This window comes from Botrytis fragariae, assembly GCF_013461495.1.
Source record: "Botrytis fragariae strain BVB16 chromosome Unknown tig00000075, whole genome shotgun sequence".
NCBI lineage: Eukaryota > Fungi > Ascomycota > Leotiomycetes > Helotiales > Sclerotiniaceae > Botrytis > Botrytis fragariae.
The window spans coordinates 1,215,928-1,233,125 of record NW_023500995.1 but is presented as its reverse complement, the minus strand read 5'-3'; the positions used below and the strand labels follow the sequence as shown (position 1 = coordinate 1,233,125).

Here is a 17,198-nt window from a genome sequence, read left to right as displayed (position 1 = left end):
ATGCTGTTTTCATCGGTTGTTACGATTTTATCTCTGCTATGTGTACAAGCAACCGCAATTTCGTCAAGGGATTCGGCTGCAAGTTACAGTAGTCTAGATTCCTTCATTGCTTCTGAGAGAAAGATTGCCCTACAGGGTGTTCTCAACAACATTGGACCAGACGGATCGAAAGCATCAGGAGCAGGCAATTATGTCATTGCCAGTCCTTCGAAGGCCAATCCTGATTGTAAGCGAGACTACTTTTATGTTTCCAAGGCGATTCATGTTAATTGGCCCCAGACTTTTATACCTGGACTCGAGATTCTGCGTTGACGTTGAAAATGCTTGTTGATGAATTTATTTTTGGCAATCGTGCACTCCAACCTCAAATTGAGAAATACGTCAAAGCTCAAGCCATCCTTCAAACTGTAACGAATCCTTCTGGTACTTTTCTTCCTAATGGTTTAGGACTTGGCGAACCGAAATACGAGGTTGATGGTACTCGATTTAATGGTGGTATGTAATATTCAGGAGTAATTTCTAGCACCCGCTAACATTCTCCAGCATGGGGTAGACCTCAACGCGATGGTCCAGCTCTTCGTGCCATCGCTCTAATGGCTTATAGCAATTGGTTGATTAACCATAATCAGCTTCAAAGAGCCAAGCTAGTCATATGGCCTGTTATTGCAAATGACTTATCATATATTGGCGAATACTGGAACCAAACTGGATATGATTTATGGGAAGAAGTTTTGGGGTCTAGCTTTTTTACCTTACAAAACCAACACCGTGCTTTTGTTGAAGCCGGAAATCTGGCCAACAAGCTTGGTGTTGAATCTCCAGGATATCTCAATGCATTAGAAGCTCTATGTTTCCTCAATCAAAGTTTTTGGAACGGAGAATACATTGTGTCAAATATTAATATCGATAATGGAAGAACAGGGCTAGACGGAGCCTCTATTCTTGGATCGATTTCTATCTTCGATGTTGATGGATCTTGTGATAGTCCAAATTTACAACCTTGTAGTAGCAGAGCGTTGTCTAATTTTAGGGCAGTTGTGAGTAGCTTCCGAATTTATGGTATCAATGCTGGTATCAAGAACAACTCAGGTATCGCTGTCGGAAGATATGCTGAAGATATTTATCAAGGAGGAAACCCATGGTACTTCCCTCCACCCCCTTGCGGCTCATTACTCTTGAGGTTAACTTTCACAGGTACTTACTTACCACTGCTGCTGCGGAATTCCTCTACGATGCTGTTGCACAATGGAAAAATCACAAAAAGCTTACCGTCGATTCAACATCCATTAATTTCTTTCGCGATCTTTATCCATCCATTAAACTTAAGAGTTACACAAATAGGGATAACGAATTCAGTAAAATCCTTAATGTCGTAACAACATATGCCGACTCTTTCGTCGCAATTGCTCAAAAATATACACCCAGTAATGGATCTTTAGCCGAACAATTCGATCGCAATACAGGAGCCCCCATTTCTGCCAATGACTTAACATGGAGTTACGCAGCGTTCGTCACCATGGCTCAAAGACGTTCCGGTCAATATCCTGCCAGTTGGGGAAGTGCAGCAGCATCAGTTCCACCCCCAAATTGCGCGTCTTCATCTTCTCAAGGAGTGTATGTCCCAGCCATCGCAGCAGGGGCTCCAAATGTAACAGCAACATGTCAATATCCAGTTCGATTTTATGTTAATGCCACAACGTATTATGGCGAGAACCTTTACATTATTGGCAATACGACAGATTTGGGAGCATGGAATTTGAATAGTGCATTGCCTATGAATGCAGGGATGTATACGACCGATAACCCTATTTGGTATGTGGATGCGCAGTTGACGGCTGGGGAGCCAGTGAGTTATGTTTATGTGAGAGAACAAGATTGCGGTCAAGCTCCGATTTATGAGACGAAGAATAGAACAAGTGTGGTTCCGGAATGTGGCACTGGTGGGTCGACGATCAGGCGTGATGTGTGGGTGGGCAGTGGAGGAATTAGTGGAGGGTGTTGAGTGGAAATCGGATTTTTGACGGTTCATGAGTAACTTTAAGTTTTCATTGTGGGTGTTAATCACATTCTTACACCTAGTCGCAATCCTCAACGTGAAGAAGATCAGACAAGTACATACAAAATGTATAAATTAATATCCTCTCAGTATCACTCTGCTCCCCGCAAATAGTCCTGTCTTTATCACAAACTACTTCGCATCCCTCTTGTTTTATCGCCATGATTCACGTGTATTTATCCGCCCTAAACCTTGGTATGATTGTGATTCACCGCTTCATAATTCATTATTCACCCTGAACATGAATATAGGATAGAGTGGAACCCCAGTCTTTTTTGTTGGATAATTTCAGAATCGTCTGATGAAATTTAAGACTACGCCTGCCATATAAGTAATTTAGGCGCCTTGAGTTGGTGATTAATGACAGATTAGACGATATATTGGTTGTCTATTCCTCGGAGGGTGGTTTGTTGCACACGAAATTTTCCTGTGAATCCATAAGGAATTACTCATGAACGCCGCAGGGATGTGACGATAATAAACTATTGTGCCGTTTGATTTTGGGGGAGCCTACGAAATCAACTAGAGGAAGAGGGGAAAATTCAAAAATCTACAAGGGAAGAGAGAGGCAATTGTGATTCTAGACTGGCATGTGTTTCCTGAGTGAGAAGCAACATAGCACCAGAGACAGCACATGATATTTTGTGGTCTAGTTTTGCTTTACGGAAGTAGTTCTCAGAGCAAAGTGAAGCTTAGGTTTCTTGTCTGTTGTTGCATTCGCATCTCATATTATCCTATGGCATCTCATAGCTCTTAACGTTAATATCGCCCAACCGCTGTCATTCATGCATGATTTATCGTCGCACCATTAAGTTCAGTCCATAAGTAACGCTCTATTAGATCATATACGCTACGCCCAACAACTGACAAGTTAACTGCATTAGCCTCTTCTTGCTCTCATTGGAATCATAGTTCTCACTGTGTCCCTAGAATCTCTCATGAAAACTGAAGCTCAGATTATGGGATATCAGACGGCTTTTATATCTCTGTGTGGCTTGTTTGATCAAATTATTCATGCGGCTGGTATCAATTGAATGTTTTATTGTGGCTTAAGAGTTTTGGCGCTACTGAAAGAAAGAGTCTGAAAGGAGGCAACGATGAGGAGATTACTAATGGGCTAATGGGATTGGCTGGGCGGACCTGCTATTTTATCTCATAATTATGGTGTGCTCCTATTCAAGGCGAGTGCGGCATTCTTTTTGTAGACGTAGGCGCATGGTCTCTTACACGGTGGTTATAAAAACTCAAAAGTGCTATTGTTTTCTTCAAGTAAAGAATGTCATACTCTGGAAATTAATGTCTAGGAGTGTGACGCTCGCCTCAACATTTCGAGATCTATCTATCGCTTTGCTCTTTCTTGACAGAAGCAAAGTGGTTTTTGGGTTTACTTTTCGTTTGATCTTATCCCGAATTTTTACTGTCACCCATCTGTTTTGATTTCGATGTCGTTGTCATCTCTATCAATATTTTTGTCTCTTGTTATCGGATTCATTTTGATTTTTGTACTTATGGGTCTCATTCGCACTTGCAAATTGACTCTTGTAAATGATAAAGTATTGAAAAAGATGATTAGTTTGATTGCAAGCGATGATATCATTTCTGGCGCCAGAGTTTAAATTATTTTTGACAGTTAAAAAACAACGAGTACAAGAGCGTCATATAAGGAAAAAGATACTGGTGGCTTTACTGAATAATTTCAAGCAAATGCTGGTTCTTTTAGTATAGATCTTGAGATTTTGGATTGGATCAATTAGAGGCCGGGTAATGGTGTGTCTAAGCAAGTGTGGGGGCTGTTAGGAGGTGTATATAATGTTCTATATCATGGTCTTCTTCTAGGTAATGAAATTAATCGCTCTTCTGAGTCTTATCAGGACCTTAGATACGTTTTAGTTTACGATTTGTGTTTTGGCAATTTGTTCCTTGGTCGAGCTTTTCTGCTCGAAGGTTCTTGATTCCTCTCCTCAGTTTTTTGAACTCCAGTGTTGTCAAATCTCATTACTCTTGTCAATATCATAAATTATTTGTTTCTATTGCAGATTATCTCCCCAAAGACTTCTATATCCACTGTATCCTAGCTCCTCTTTCGCTTGTTCGTCTTCACTTGCAATTATTGTTTCAGTCATCGTAGATATTATCAGCGGAAGGACTAGTTGTGCACGACACATGTTTCAGCACTCATCTCATATAGAACTTCCACGACTGGTAGCGCTTCGTTCCGTGTTATTATGTATTGTCAATCTTTACTTCCGCTATCATATCTTCCTCGTCTCGTCCCCTCAGCATAAGCTTTTTGAAAATGCAGTGGATTTTGAGGGACTTTGAAGTAACAAACCTGGTCGTATTGAGATATTTGATAATAGTTGATTACATGAAAATCACCTTTATCTGTTACAAAACAAACGATCACTGAAGAGGAGTAATTAGGAGACAGATCAATCAAAACATGTAGATTTGTGTTTCCTACGGCTCACTTTTGTAACATCAAACAACATAAGATTGAGCAAAATTTCAAGGGATGGAAACGACTGTGTGAAGCTTATAGCCGGGATTACAGATGCTGGAGTGTTTTCGATTCTCTATCTCACTAATCTACTTAAAAGGCTTTCCTAACAAGGAAAGAGTGCTAGCGAATTACCTCCATCTTTTTACATGCAGAATTTCCCCTCCCTAAGACTTCGATCCGAGGTGGAGATTCTCCTCCGTTCTTCCAATTGTATTAACCAAAGCGTTTGATCATCAACCAGAACACTTTGCTCACTTTATCCCAGAGATTCAGATCTGTTCGGGTGCTGTTTTCAATCCCAAAGTTGTTGATCGCAGAAACATCTTTCTTCGGATGATTCTCGAGAGTCGAGTTGAGCAACGAAGTTCGCTTTACTTTCTGATATAATCTTAAATTCTTCCGTTTTTCTTTCTTTGTCGGTAGTTCTTGGGCTGGGGCCTTTGGATCAATTGGCTCTGGGGAAGTGGTTCGAAGTGCTCCGGCGATAAAGTTTGCTGTTGTGGCTTGATTACTGCTGCCAGAAATAGTCTTTTGTTTTTTTTGGAGTCTTTCTAGGAGCTGCAGTAGAGCCTGTATTAGAACTGCTGTTCTTTCGAGTGTTACTTGTTTGATTGGATGCTGGCATTTTGTCAAATTTATCTGGAAGTTATAATGTGATTTTACTTTAAAACAATGAACGACTTGTATATAGTTTGAGCTAAGATGAGAGAATTTATGAGTCTGTATCTGAAATAACAACTGGTCGATGCAGATATTTATAGTTTTATATTTGGATAAAGTCTAGGAGATGTGTTTGAAATCACAAAATGCTGGGAAGTCGGTTACCTACGAGGTCGCTGGAGCCGGTTCTCGCTAAGGGTGAGTTCTGCGCTCTAACCACATTTTCCCTTCCAGACCAGACCCATGACCCGGCCCGTGAAGGAACGAAAAAATGGTTCTCAAGAACTATAAATAGTTATTTATGAATGTTATTTCACGAAACTCGGAACTTATAACCGATTTCTGCCCAAAGAAAATGATATACCTTTGGATTTTGTGCTTCAAATGTGAGGCTGAAAATTCAGTTGAATACTGGGGATCAAAATCTAGGTTTGGAAGTCTTCGATTTAGATTTTGGAATCTGAAAATCCAAATCAGTCCAGTCAATTTACAATCAAATGTCCAAAAATAGCAAAGCGATTCAATCCAACAAATATTCTGGTAAACAATCGACCCAAATCCTTCAACCACGAGGGAATATTTTGTCCAACCCAGCCCGAGTCAACCGATGGTCGTCCATAGCCGACCGTTTTACACGACCTATCTAGACTACCCTACGTAAAAAACTTGGGAAAGCAGACCGATCCTCGGACTAAAGACCCAAATGCAGGATTCGGCTGAAGAGTAGGATAAATTAAAGCTTGAGCGCTGACGTAAAAGGGTATCTTGTTGGATAGGGAAAGTGTAGCTCCTGTCCTATCCCATTTAACCCATGCAACATATGAAAGCACCGTAATATCTCATCATCTTCGAATTTTTCTCGTATTGTTACATGTGACAATGTAGAAATCACGTGAAGAGCAAAGAAACCCATCATTATTCTGGTGTGAGCGAAAGGCCTCCTGATCGCGTGACCTTCTGTAGCTAACACTTCCATATCTTTTTCGAGTACTTTGAAATCAATCACTGATGTTCCTTCTTCTTGTTTGACCACTCTTCCCTTTAATTATGAGCTTTTGTATCCTCTATTTTTACCACCCACATCGGAGACGCTACGCTTCCACTCATTATGCCTGCTTCAAGCGTTCATGAAATTCTACTGATATAAAATCGAACTGCCAGACAGCAATCATAACTGCACTCAAGACACATAAAGAACGGCGTTGTCAAGAATCGAAACGAAAAGATAATCGTTGGGCGACAATGATAGTAATAGAAACCAGATATCGCATAAGAGTTTGAAATGGATCAAGAAACCACAGCGAGCTACCAGTAGGAGCTCATTCTAGGGTTCTGATATCGACATGGGCATCATATTGAAAACATGAAAAGGATGTGAAAAAACATGATCTGATATAAAATTCAATAAGATACTATAGTTATATCAACCACGGGGTTTCCAGACTCAGTATTTATGACGGTATGTTGGTATTCCATCCGCTGACATTCTAATTATGAGTGAGAAAACCCCCCTTTCTTAGCTGTCCTGTGATGTTACCACTTGCATAGAAAAATCATTGTGGCATGATACTATTCTGATTTGACAGTTCTGTCATAACTCTAGCCAACTTCTAGCTTGTGGATTATGTATTATGTTCTAAAATTTGGAGGATTGAAACTGGATGTTTGCGCACGAAATTAATCGAAATTAATTCTGGTGAACATTCATCATCGAGCTAGAAAGGAGCGTGCAGTACCAACTGTGTTGTTGTGTTCCTGAATCACTGTAGATTGACTTGTGTATATCAGAAGTGAAAGGTATTGTTTTAATAAGCTCGAGCTCTGTGCTCTAGTAACCTTTACAGCCTCATCGAAGGGTCTTTCCAATAAGTTTCAATCATGCATACGGCAAAAAAATCCCAAGACGGCAGAAGATATCAATAGAAACTTCGGCAGACTTCTGCGTCAGCTTACGGACTACCCCATGATACTCCATTCTATCAAGCTGCAAGCGAATACGAAACACGTAACACTGAATGAAACAAAAATCATCACCTAGATGTGGCAGACTGTCCAGTAGATTCAGATCATCGCCCTACCTCTAACTATGATCATCCCACGAAGGTCTTCTGAATAAGTGGTGGTGCAAACACACGTAATGTTTGTGTTACTAGATTACGTATAGTGTGGGGGAACATGTCAAGTACCGAAAGTTGCAGTGATGCGTCAAGCGGAGCTCCGGTCTCTCCAAAGACTATTCGACTGAGTCACCCATGTGAATGCTTGAAAGGAAAAGGGGTATGAATAAAACTAATCAATTGCGCTGTTTGACTGTGCGAAACTGCCAAACGCAGATTGACTGAGAATTCGTGGAATATTGAGTACACGGATAAGAGAAGATTGTGGAGAGACTGAAGAATCTAGTCTTATTTCCGTGAAGGAAATGAAGTGATGAAGCGAGAAGAGAATAAGGAGAACAATGATCATATTAGCGATACAGTTTTGACAGACTTCCGTGTAAAAGTGAGATTGAATCATGTATCTAACCATGCATGTGATTCAATTCTCTGCTGATATTGAGCTATGCGCATTTTAAATTCAATTTAGTAAGCTATAATGATTGCTGTCGAACCGTGTCTTAACCAAGAGTCTCTCATTACGACGACTTCTCCAGAGTATTTGAGGCTTGAATCAGTTTTGGTTCTTTTCGGAATAAGAATGCATGTCGATCAAGCCGAAACGACAATTATGCACCGGGGATGAATGCACGGCATGGCGGGGTACGCAATGTGGGAAGCAAACGCGGTTAATGCAGCTCGTGATGAGCTATCCCAAACATCTATGTTTGCAAGAAAGAATATAAATCTCAATATGCATATAGTTTCGTAATATCCTTTCATTTGTTTCCGAAGTTCTTCGTCTTTCACTTGCAAATTCCAACAGATTTTCGAATTCAAAACATCATTTTCTAAATATCTTACCTCTAGCAAGTTAACTTGGATAGGAGCAGTAACGTATCGTTCAGAATTGCAAGTATGCATATCAATATTTTGGTAATGGTGGCGAGTCTTTGCACTGCGGTGCTTGCGAATTATCCATCGGATGATAATAAAGATGCTGTCGCCGATTATCCATTTGATCCAAACCAGGCTGGTGTACCAGACGTTGCATTGGATGCAAGTCAGGCGGCTGTAGTGTAAGTTCTCTATGATTCCACGTCAAATTTTCCCTCTTCTGATTTGCTCTCCTTTTATCTCCGTTAAATGGCCTCTGACTGACACGCGTATCTCAACGCAGCTCTGGCATAGTCTCCAGTCTCTCCGCTCTCTCCACTGCCCTTGATATCCCTTCATCTCTTGCCTCCGAACTTTCCAAAATTCCCACCTCGGCCTCAACCCTTGGATACTCTCCAACAGGAGTCTCGCAGCTAGATGAACAACTTTCCGGTACCAACAAGCCGGACTGGTATACCTCACTGTCTCCAGACGCAAAGTCCTATGTCGATAATGCTCTGAGCATACTAGATAGTGTGTACAGCCTTGAGAGTATTTTAACCACTGCCACTGCTTGGCAAACTACAACTGTTGGAGTAGTAGGTGGTACGACGGCAACACCGCTTAGTACTTGGGAGTCAACATGGGCGAGTAGTACAAAGTTTGATGATTGGAACTCCTCATGGACGAGCAGTACCGGGGCTGACAATTGGGACTCCTCATGGGCGAGCAGTACCGGAGCTGATAATTGGAAATCAACATCGCCAAGTAGTACAAGCTCTAAGGCTGGGGAGTCAGTATTTGGAAGTAGTACTGGCACTAAGGATAGCACGGCGGCGCAGACGACAGGACCAATCGAGGTAACCACCTCGAACGCGACTCCGGTTATGTACAGTTTGAGTCTAGGTTTGACATTAGCAGTGGCTGTGGGGTTGATTTGCGCTATGTAAAGGAAAAGGAGTAGTAAGGTTGGAATGAGTACACATGTGATGAGGAAACAGCAACTTTCCCTTTCGTCTCTTGTTTTGTTATTGCTTTTGAAGTCGGTAGCGATGAATGGGTGAGAATTTAATAGTGCGAAGCGAACATTTCTCTCTTTCTTGTTTTGTTCGTGCGTATGAAACGGCATAATTGGTTCAATTTTGGTGCAGCTCAACTAGGAATCAATGTCTGAATTTCCCAAAAATAAATCTAATGCTAAACACGAGAATACTCGTCAAAGGGATTATTACCTACTGCTCCTATCATCTATCTCTCTGAAGCTTTTGCGCAAGTAGCATGGGAAACGTGATGATGATTCGTAGTCGTGTTTTCTTAACATACCATACTCCTCCAACGAATCCCGCAAAACTGTCGAATCTCCAATGTAAACGGAAGGATAATCGACATAGACTCATGATTCGCGCTACAAACTTCTCAAATAATCTCAGTTGTTAACTGAAGATGATAGCATACTATAGAGCAATGAAATGGCATTTTAAGAAGAGTTATATCTTGAGGGAATATTCTTCCAGACTAGCTGTGCACATTTTTGTCGCAAACTCCTGTCTTTCTTGAAGCCCGCGTAAACATTGGTGTTAGTCAACTCCTATAAACCTCAACATGTTCGGCCAGGAAGGTGATCATATTCAAATGCTTTCTACTCAAAGATCATTCGGGCGAGCTTTTGGTCGTTGTCGTTCCAAATTCCCCCGCGATGTCTCGGATAAATACCGGCCGATGGCTCGCAGACATCACCACCCCACCTTTTCCATTACTATTGCTAGCAAGATTCGAGACCTCATTTAACCAAAAAAGGACCAAACAAGCTTCAATACCGACGCACACTAGGAATCTTTCACATTGGTGTTTACGACGCTTTGAAATTCATATCAATCTCAAAACTTCAGAGGCGCAAAAATGGCAGCAGTAACCAATACTGCTATATCATGTGTGCCTACCAAGATAGAGGTAATCTTAAACTTCCATATTGCACTCTGGCTACTCACTAACACTTTTTATTAGATTGTTGACAAACTAAAGGCAAGCAGCGAAAGTGTTACGTTAGTCTTTGTTGCTCCGTCAATAAAATTGATGCTGACACGTTGCCATCTAGTACCACATATGGTCTTTCAGACCAAGTCACTCTTCTTCAACATGATTCTGCATTCGCCTCATTGATTGGCGAAGCCCCATCGCATGCACTTCTATTTTCTACTGCTGGCTCAACCAACAACCCTTTCTTTCACGAAGCCTGTGTTTTGTTACCCGACCATGATGAACTCTATGTCACATCAAACCTCCTACAAGCTACCAGTTCCGCAAACTTCCCAACTATTCTGATATCTAGAATTAAGCTCCATCGCAATGACGACGGAAGTATCAAATCTGCCGAGTGGGCTAAAATGCGTCCACCACCAGGCATTGACATGCCAAATGGCGGTGTTAATTATCAAGATGGTATTCTATTTTGTGCTCAAGGAAATAGAAGCGCAGGCTCAGGTGGTATTTATCATATGCCCAGATCTTCACCCCCGAAACCTATGGTGACGAACTTTCACGGAAGACATTTCAATTCTGTAAATGATGTCGTGGTGGCTAAAGATGGCAGCATTTGGTTCACAGATCCATGCTATGGATGGGAGCAAGATTTTAGATTAAAGCCTAAACTCCCTTGCCAAGTATATAGATTCGATCCTATTACGGGAGATATTAGAGTTGTGGCAGATGGCTTTGGTAGACCAAATGGAATTGCTTTCTCACCGGATGAGTCATTGGTTTATATTACGGATACAGATCAAATCCATGGAGATGGAAACGAGGATTTAACGCGGTATGTCTCTTCATCATACAACCATAGATCTTTCACTGAGTTCGATTTAGTCCTGCAACAATTTATGCTTTTGATGTTCACATGACATCAGGCGCACCCTTTCTCATCAACCGAAGAGTTTTTGCATATGCAGTTGATGGCTTCCCAGATGGCATCAAATGTGATGTTCACGGTAATGTATACTCCGGCTGTGGCGATGGTGTGGAGGTCTGGAGTCCAGCCGGGACTTTAATCGGCACCATTTTAGTTCCTGGCGGCGTAGCAAACTTCTGCTTTGGAAAGGATGGGGAAGTATTTTTGTGTGCCGAGCAAAAGTTTTGGAGATTACAGTTGGCAAGTACGACAAAAGGCGCATTGCTCGGTATTTAGTCAAGTTATTGTTATGTATTTGGAGGATGAAAAAAGTTGTATTTGAATAATCTAGATGATTTTGAGTATTCATAAGTACTGCTGTGTAACAGATTAGTATTTCTCTAATGTATTGAATGATTCAGATACTATCCAAGATTCCCCTCAATTTACGACATGAAGCCGACCCCTCACCTTTATTCTCATAACCGTATACACACCGTATGAGACTTGGATAAAGATTTAATACCTAATCCTTGAACCTTCGACTTTTTCTCAGAGCAACAGCTGCATGATTTGTATCTACATCTTCACGACAATACCTTAAACCAATAATAGCCAAAGACAAGCGACGAACTATTAGCCATGCCCACCACAGATGTGAATTCACCTTCAAACTTCAAGAGATTTCTCTCTCCCCTCTCCGTTGGGCAAATGATGATATAGAGAGCCAACAGAGTCAGCAATCTATCATCCACAGCTTCCAAGACCCTTCTTCTCAAATGCACTATAGTACCGACCATCCAAGAGACCAACATTCCAGTCAACACGACGGCATTGAAGACCGGGATTTTCCCTCATTGTACGCAGTCGAGAATTATGATATTCAAGGTCCCAATACCCAAAGCTTTACGCAAAATTCAAGACAAACCCTCTCCAATACACCCACACAAAGACATCGCAGTACCAGTAATCCAGAACTTCAATTTTCCATTCCCGGTAGTTTCACACAAGAGGAAAATAATGCTAGAAGCCAGTTCGGAAATCAAAATCCTTACTTCAATAATTTCATTCACCAAAGACGCCATGGAGACCGTGAAATCGATCTCGAGGGTCAGTATTCCAGCACCCAAAACCCAAGAAACCATTTAGAGTACGATATAGACAACAGCTTCGCAGGCAGTTATCGCAGAACCAGTGATACCTACGATCAATACTCTATTCCCTACTTTGAACACCGTGTAAATGAATCACAAACCCCATATTCGAATACTCAAGATCCACGGCCAAACGCAAATCCAGGATCGACTTCCACACTGACACAGAGACCGCGATGCAGAAGTCATCCAGTAAATGGATTCCCACCAGCAGAACCACTATTAAATTCTTTGGACTACGCACATGACGACATTGAAAGTCAGCGTTTCAGAGCTCCAGGGCCACCTGCCATTCCCATCGACCTCGACTTCTCTGGAGTTATACAGACGCTTCGAAGACCTATAGATTATTTTGGAGGGAATAAGGAGGAAATGAGGGAGATGTGGCAGTGTGTGCCGAATGAGGATTTGGAAGAGGGCATGGTATGTTTTGTTTCTGTCGCTTATTACTTTTGTTTCTTGGAGACAATGCTAATTGATGAATCTTGATAGTTGAGATGTTATGCCTGGAATCACGAGGATAAGGATGTTTGTGTTGATTGCAAAAGGGTTAGAACGAGGGGAGCGAGGTCTAAATTGGTGGCACTGAAGAGAGCTTTGGGTTTCAAAGGCTATGTTAATAGTCTTGAGAGTGGTGTATGGAGGGGAAATGAAGGGTGAGCGTAATGATCGATTAGACAATTGATGTCTCATTTATTTTTGCTATCGCTTGGAAGAGCAATTTGGAATAGCAAACTCTGTTCTCGGGAATTTAATGTGAGGTTCTACTATGCAGAGAATGACAATCGTTGTAATTATTTGGTATAGTGAGTGCACTTACCTCGATCTTGAGACTCTTCCTTGCCCGAATTGATGAACGAGTTTCGCTCACAAAAGATTTCATTTTACTCTTCTTCACAAGCGATGTTGGATCCATCTCTTCCATATGATAAGTGTACGTATTAATAAGACACAAATAATGGAGGCAATTTAGCAGCAAATATAGGTACGAGATATGATGACAACATAAACAAGAGTATATATTCCACGTCAAATTTACGATCCCAAACAAAATCCCGTTCCTATAACTTAATGCGCTTTGCTGACGATGGCATGTTATTCACTTCATCATTAACATCGACTCCTAAGATAGTCCTTTCTGAATCGTCAGTGTCGTCCGAATCATCCGAAAATTCCTGAAATGAGCGTTTCCGATCGATGGTAGTATTCTCGGCGCTCACAATAACCGTGAACCCGCGACATACCGTGTCGGCTTCGATAATTTTATCAAAATAGGGCTTCATATCGGCATTCGTGCTACTCTCTGAGATACTCGGAACAAAAGCTCCAAGATAGATCAAAACATGAGTGGATAGATTGATAAGAGATTGTTCGTAATCTTTATCAAGACTCATTCCTTTCCACTGAGCGTAAATATTCTCCATGACGGTATATCGAGCGATTATGCTAACAATTCCGCTCATTTCTGTGATAATTCTAATTTGGGAGTCGACTGTCCAGTTTGGACCATGTGAGAGCAAGTTCTATAAAAATTGATTAGTTTGCAGTTGTCTGATTGATACAAATCAACAAACCTCGACGGCACCCAGAAGACATGCCCATGCAATAGCTCCAATTTTGAGGCCGATTGTATCTTCAATCACAGCTATCACATCAAATATTTTCTGGATAGAGCTAGCAGCACGCGGAAGCATCTGAAGGCGTAGAGCAATCCTTTCTTTGTAGAGACTTGCAGACCAGTTTGAATTGGCAACAAACGGGTTCGAGACTGCTTCTGAGGTAGTGTAAACGCGCTCCCGATTCAAGTACTGTTGTAAATTACTCCATGTGACAGCATTGAACGACTGAACATTTATGAGACCCCTGAACCAAAACCCACCTAGGCCCTTGATAGAAACTTCATTCTGGCAATGGAAAGTAGACATGTTATTCGGTGTATCACTTTTCGGTGAATTAAAAGCTTGTCCCGAGATATCATCAGTATAATCTGGAGGCAAGTCCATGAGTCTGCGAGGTTCGCTCTTGCCACAAGGTGATATAGACGGATAAGAAGACTGTTCATCTCTTTTATACGCTTCCTGTGATTCTTGGCTTTGCATTTGAATCTCCTGAGGCTGTGGCTTGGGTAACAGATTTCCAGTCTCAAGCTCATAGAATCCAGATGGCATGTTAGCCGGAATTTCTATGCTTGGTAACGCATCAACATTACACCATCGCTCAACATCTACCCCGGTGATCTTATCGGTAGTTTCGAGATGTCGGTGGGGAGACAGCCGAGCCATTTGCTGCTGCTGCTGCTGCTGATGTTGCTGCTGTTGCTGTTGTCGTTGAGATTGCAGTTGTTGCTGTTGTTGGTGTTGCGTTTGAATTTGTTGAGTTTGTTGAGTTTGTTGAGTAGATGACTGCAGCTTCTGGTGTTGTTGCATCATTTCAAGCCCAAGTTTTGTTTGAACGGCAGTGAAGTTTTGGTTTTGCTGAGGTACAACACTTGAATCGGTGCTGCCGTCACTTGAAACGGTACTGCCGTCATCCGAACCGCTATAGTCAGAACGGGCAATTGAAACGAGCTTTTGTTTCTTTGTGGGAACGAGTGGATCGCTTGAATATTGGGGTTTCTGAGTACCGCTACGACGAAGACAATTGGGGTGGTCGCGCTCTGACAGTTCATCATTGTCACTTCCACTTGTAGATGTTTTCAGATAAGCGAAACCCATGGAGGCTTGAAAATCCACAGGATTTCCTAGAGGCACTGCGCATGATTTCCAGCCTGCTCCAAGTCTGCCTTTCCATAGTTTCTGAGGCTTATTTGCGTTTTCTGGGTGGGGCAAGATGTCTGCTAGAACGGTAGGCTCCATGATTGCCGAAAGGTTGCTAGGAATTGGCAAGTTGTTTGCCCATTCCTCAGCATCTTTGATAGTCATGTTGAAATGCTTCATCGCTGAAAGAGCCATTTCATTTCTCCAGCTCAGGAGAGGTCTTGATACTGATGAAGTATCTAGTTGACGGCTCTCTTCTGCTGAGAATGAAGGTTTGCTATGTCTATCAGATACCATTACAGAATGTGGTATCACAGGTGCATGATTAGAATCTTCTGGTTTGAGGAAGCTCTCCACTTGTTCTGACATTTCGTCATGTTAGCCCATGTTCAAACAACGCTATACGCATCACATGTTGCAGAGCTTGGGGGATTGAAGGTTAAATACTTACTCATTTGCTCATCTGTCGGTTTTACGTCGCCATCTCTTGGGCCAGAATCTTTCTCCAATGGACCATAATCACAGATATCTTTCAATCCAGTATTCTTTGCCACCAACTGGTCAGATTGAGAAGGTGACATTCCATGCGTCGTATCAAGCTGCAGCATTGTGATTTCACCATCGCCACTACCCGATTGGCTGAGGCATTTATTGCAAAGCTCCTTTCCATCACAATTTCGCTTATTCTTTATACATTCATGACAAGCCTTAGCAATCGGATTTGTTGTCTCTTGTAAAGGTGTGGGTTGTCGTAGAGACGATGATGTTGATGATGATGATAGCGCATGAGATGGGTCAGTAGGTGTCAAACTTTGCTGTATCTCTGGATCCTGTGAGTCTTGATTTTGATATGATAAGGCGCTGTGGAAGGAATCAACAGACTGGTTTGCTTGAGTGTTCAGGATTGGCGGCATGCTATTTGGCATCACTGCCATTGAAATCAATGAGGATGCAGAAAAACTGGTTGCACTGGGCATTGTCGATGTAGCCGATGTACTTAAAGTTGAGCTTGAGTTTCCCGAAACTAAAGATGCGCTTGATGATAACATAGTTTTTGACCCCAAAGAGGCTCCAGTAGTATCCTTCATCGACATGCCGGCCAGTTTCAGTCTCGTGTCCTCCACTTGCATGCGTGTCTCTGTCGATAGACCATGCCTGTTCGGGCCTCCAATCAAACTGGGGTTATTTATACCCAAAGAGTCCATCATATTATCGGCTCTTAGTGCACTCAATACACTCAATGTACCCATCAGACTTAACTTCAAGTCACGGAGTCTCGCCAACAACTTCATAATTTCCTTTTCTTTATACAACCATTTAATTTTGGCCAGAACACTGCCACTTCTCAATTTTCGGATAATTCGATCGATTTTCGTGCATATCGTCGCACAATCCCCAATGATTTTAGCTGTAAGCCTATACACCTGATCTGCATAGCGACCATCTTTACCGTGAAGTAGTGTGGATAACAGACGAAGCTCCTCTGAGAAAGTTTCAAGATCTCTTGCTAAATCCTTGATATCGGAAGGGGCATTGGATAAAGCTTCCCCCACTTCGTAGAGAGTTTTTGATATCGTGTAGACAGTTCCAGCAAGTTGAAGAATGCTCGCTATTCCACCGATTACTTCAAGAGCCATGATGGTGAGCCCGCCAGGCTATCTGGGCCTCGGAAGCTTCCCAATTACATGAAATAATGACTTGGTAATCAATGCTTGTTCGTGCAAAAGATTATTCGTAATATTTTCAATTTTTGAAATAGTAATCAACGTTTGCAAGTTTTCAGCATAAAACACATGATGAGGCTGAGCCCCCTCCTCTCCTGCAGGACATCCTCATATGGTCCATTTCTGCATCCATCCTAGCGATGTTCCATTGCTATTGGAGAAAACCTAACATACCTCCCCATTTCAAGGTCAAGAAGTAATCATTGGCATAACAATTGAATGCTCGTTTGAATAGTTTACACAAGGAAATTCAAACCACTTAATGTTGTTCGCTCTAGCAATTCTCGAGAGCGATAGTTTATTTCGCATCCCTTTCTGATACACGGAAAGTTTAGAGGCCGACGCTAAGCCTTGACGTAACGTTAGCTTCGTTTTGCCCAGGCCATATTCCAGAAGCCTCTAGACGTGCATTCATAATCAGCCTCGCCATCGTCACTAATTCATTTCCTTCTTAACACCTACACACCTTAAGCCCGCCCATAGTACGAC

The 17,198-nt window shown here is 41.9% G+C and overlaps 4 protein-coding genes across 4 annotated transcripts; 3 read left to right on the top strand and 1 right to left on the bottom strand.

Moving 5' to 3' along the window:
* Nucleotides 1-2,002, top strand: Bfra_005866 (putative glucoamylase p protein; the record flags this gene model as incomplete). Its single annotated transcript, XM_037336241.1, has 4 exons — nucleotides 1-226; nucleotides 280-495; nucleotides 544-1,141; nucleotides 1,195-2,002. 4 exons carry the CDS (start codon nucleotides 1-3, stop codon nucleotides 2,000-2,002), a joined length of 1,848 nt encoding a protein of 615 aa, XP_037191451.1.
* A 6,231-nt stretch (nucleotides 2,003-8,233) lies between these two features.
* On the top strand, nucleotides 8,234-9,141 carry Bfra_005865 (uncharacterized protein; the record flags this gene model as incomplete). Its single annotated transcript, XM_037336240.1, has 2 exons — nucleotides 8,234-8,394; nucleotides 8,496-9,141. 2 exons carry the CDS (start codon nucleotides 8,234-8,236, stop codon nucleotides 9,139-9,141), a joined length of 807 nt encoding a protein of 268 aa, XP_037191450.1.
* Nucleotides 9,142-10,090: 949 nt separating this feature from the next.
* On the top strand, nucleotides 10,091-12,889 carry Bfra_005864 (putative smp-30 gluconolaconase lre-like region containing protein; the record flags this gene model as incomplete). The annotated part of the gene is made up of 6 exons (XM_037336239.1): nucleotides 10,091-10,141; nucleotides 10,196-10,233; nucleotides 10,287-11,003; nucleotides 11,054-11,371; nucleotides 11,716-12,652; nucleotides 12,722-12,889. 6 exons carry the CDS (start codon nucleotides 10,091-10,093, stop codon nucleotides 12,887-12,889), a joined length of 2,229 nt encoding a protein of 742 aa, XP_037191449.1.
* Nucleotides 12,890-13,290: 401 nt separating this feature from the next.
* Bfra_005863 (putative binuclear zinc transcription factor protein) lies at nucleotides 13,291-16,622 on the bottom strand (the record flags this gene model as incomplete). The annotated part of the gene is made up of 3 exons (XM_037336238.1): nucleotides 13,291-13,752; nucleotides 13,804-15,347; nucleotides 15,437-16,622. The coding sequence occupies 3 exons, from the start codon at nucleotides 16,620-16,622 to the stop codon at nucleotides 13,291-13,293; spliced, it is 3,192 nt and encodes a 1,063-aa protein (XP_037191448.1).
* Between the last annotated feature and the right edge of the window lie 576 nt (nucleotides 16,623-17,198).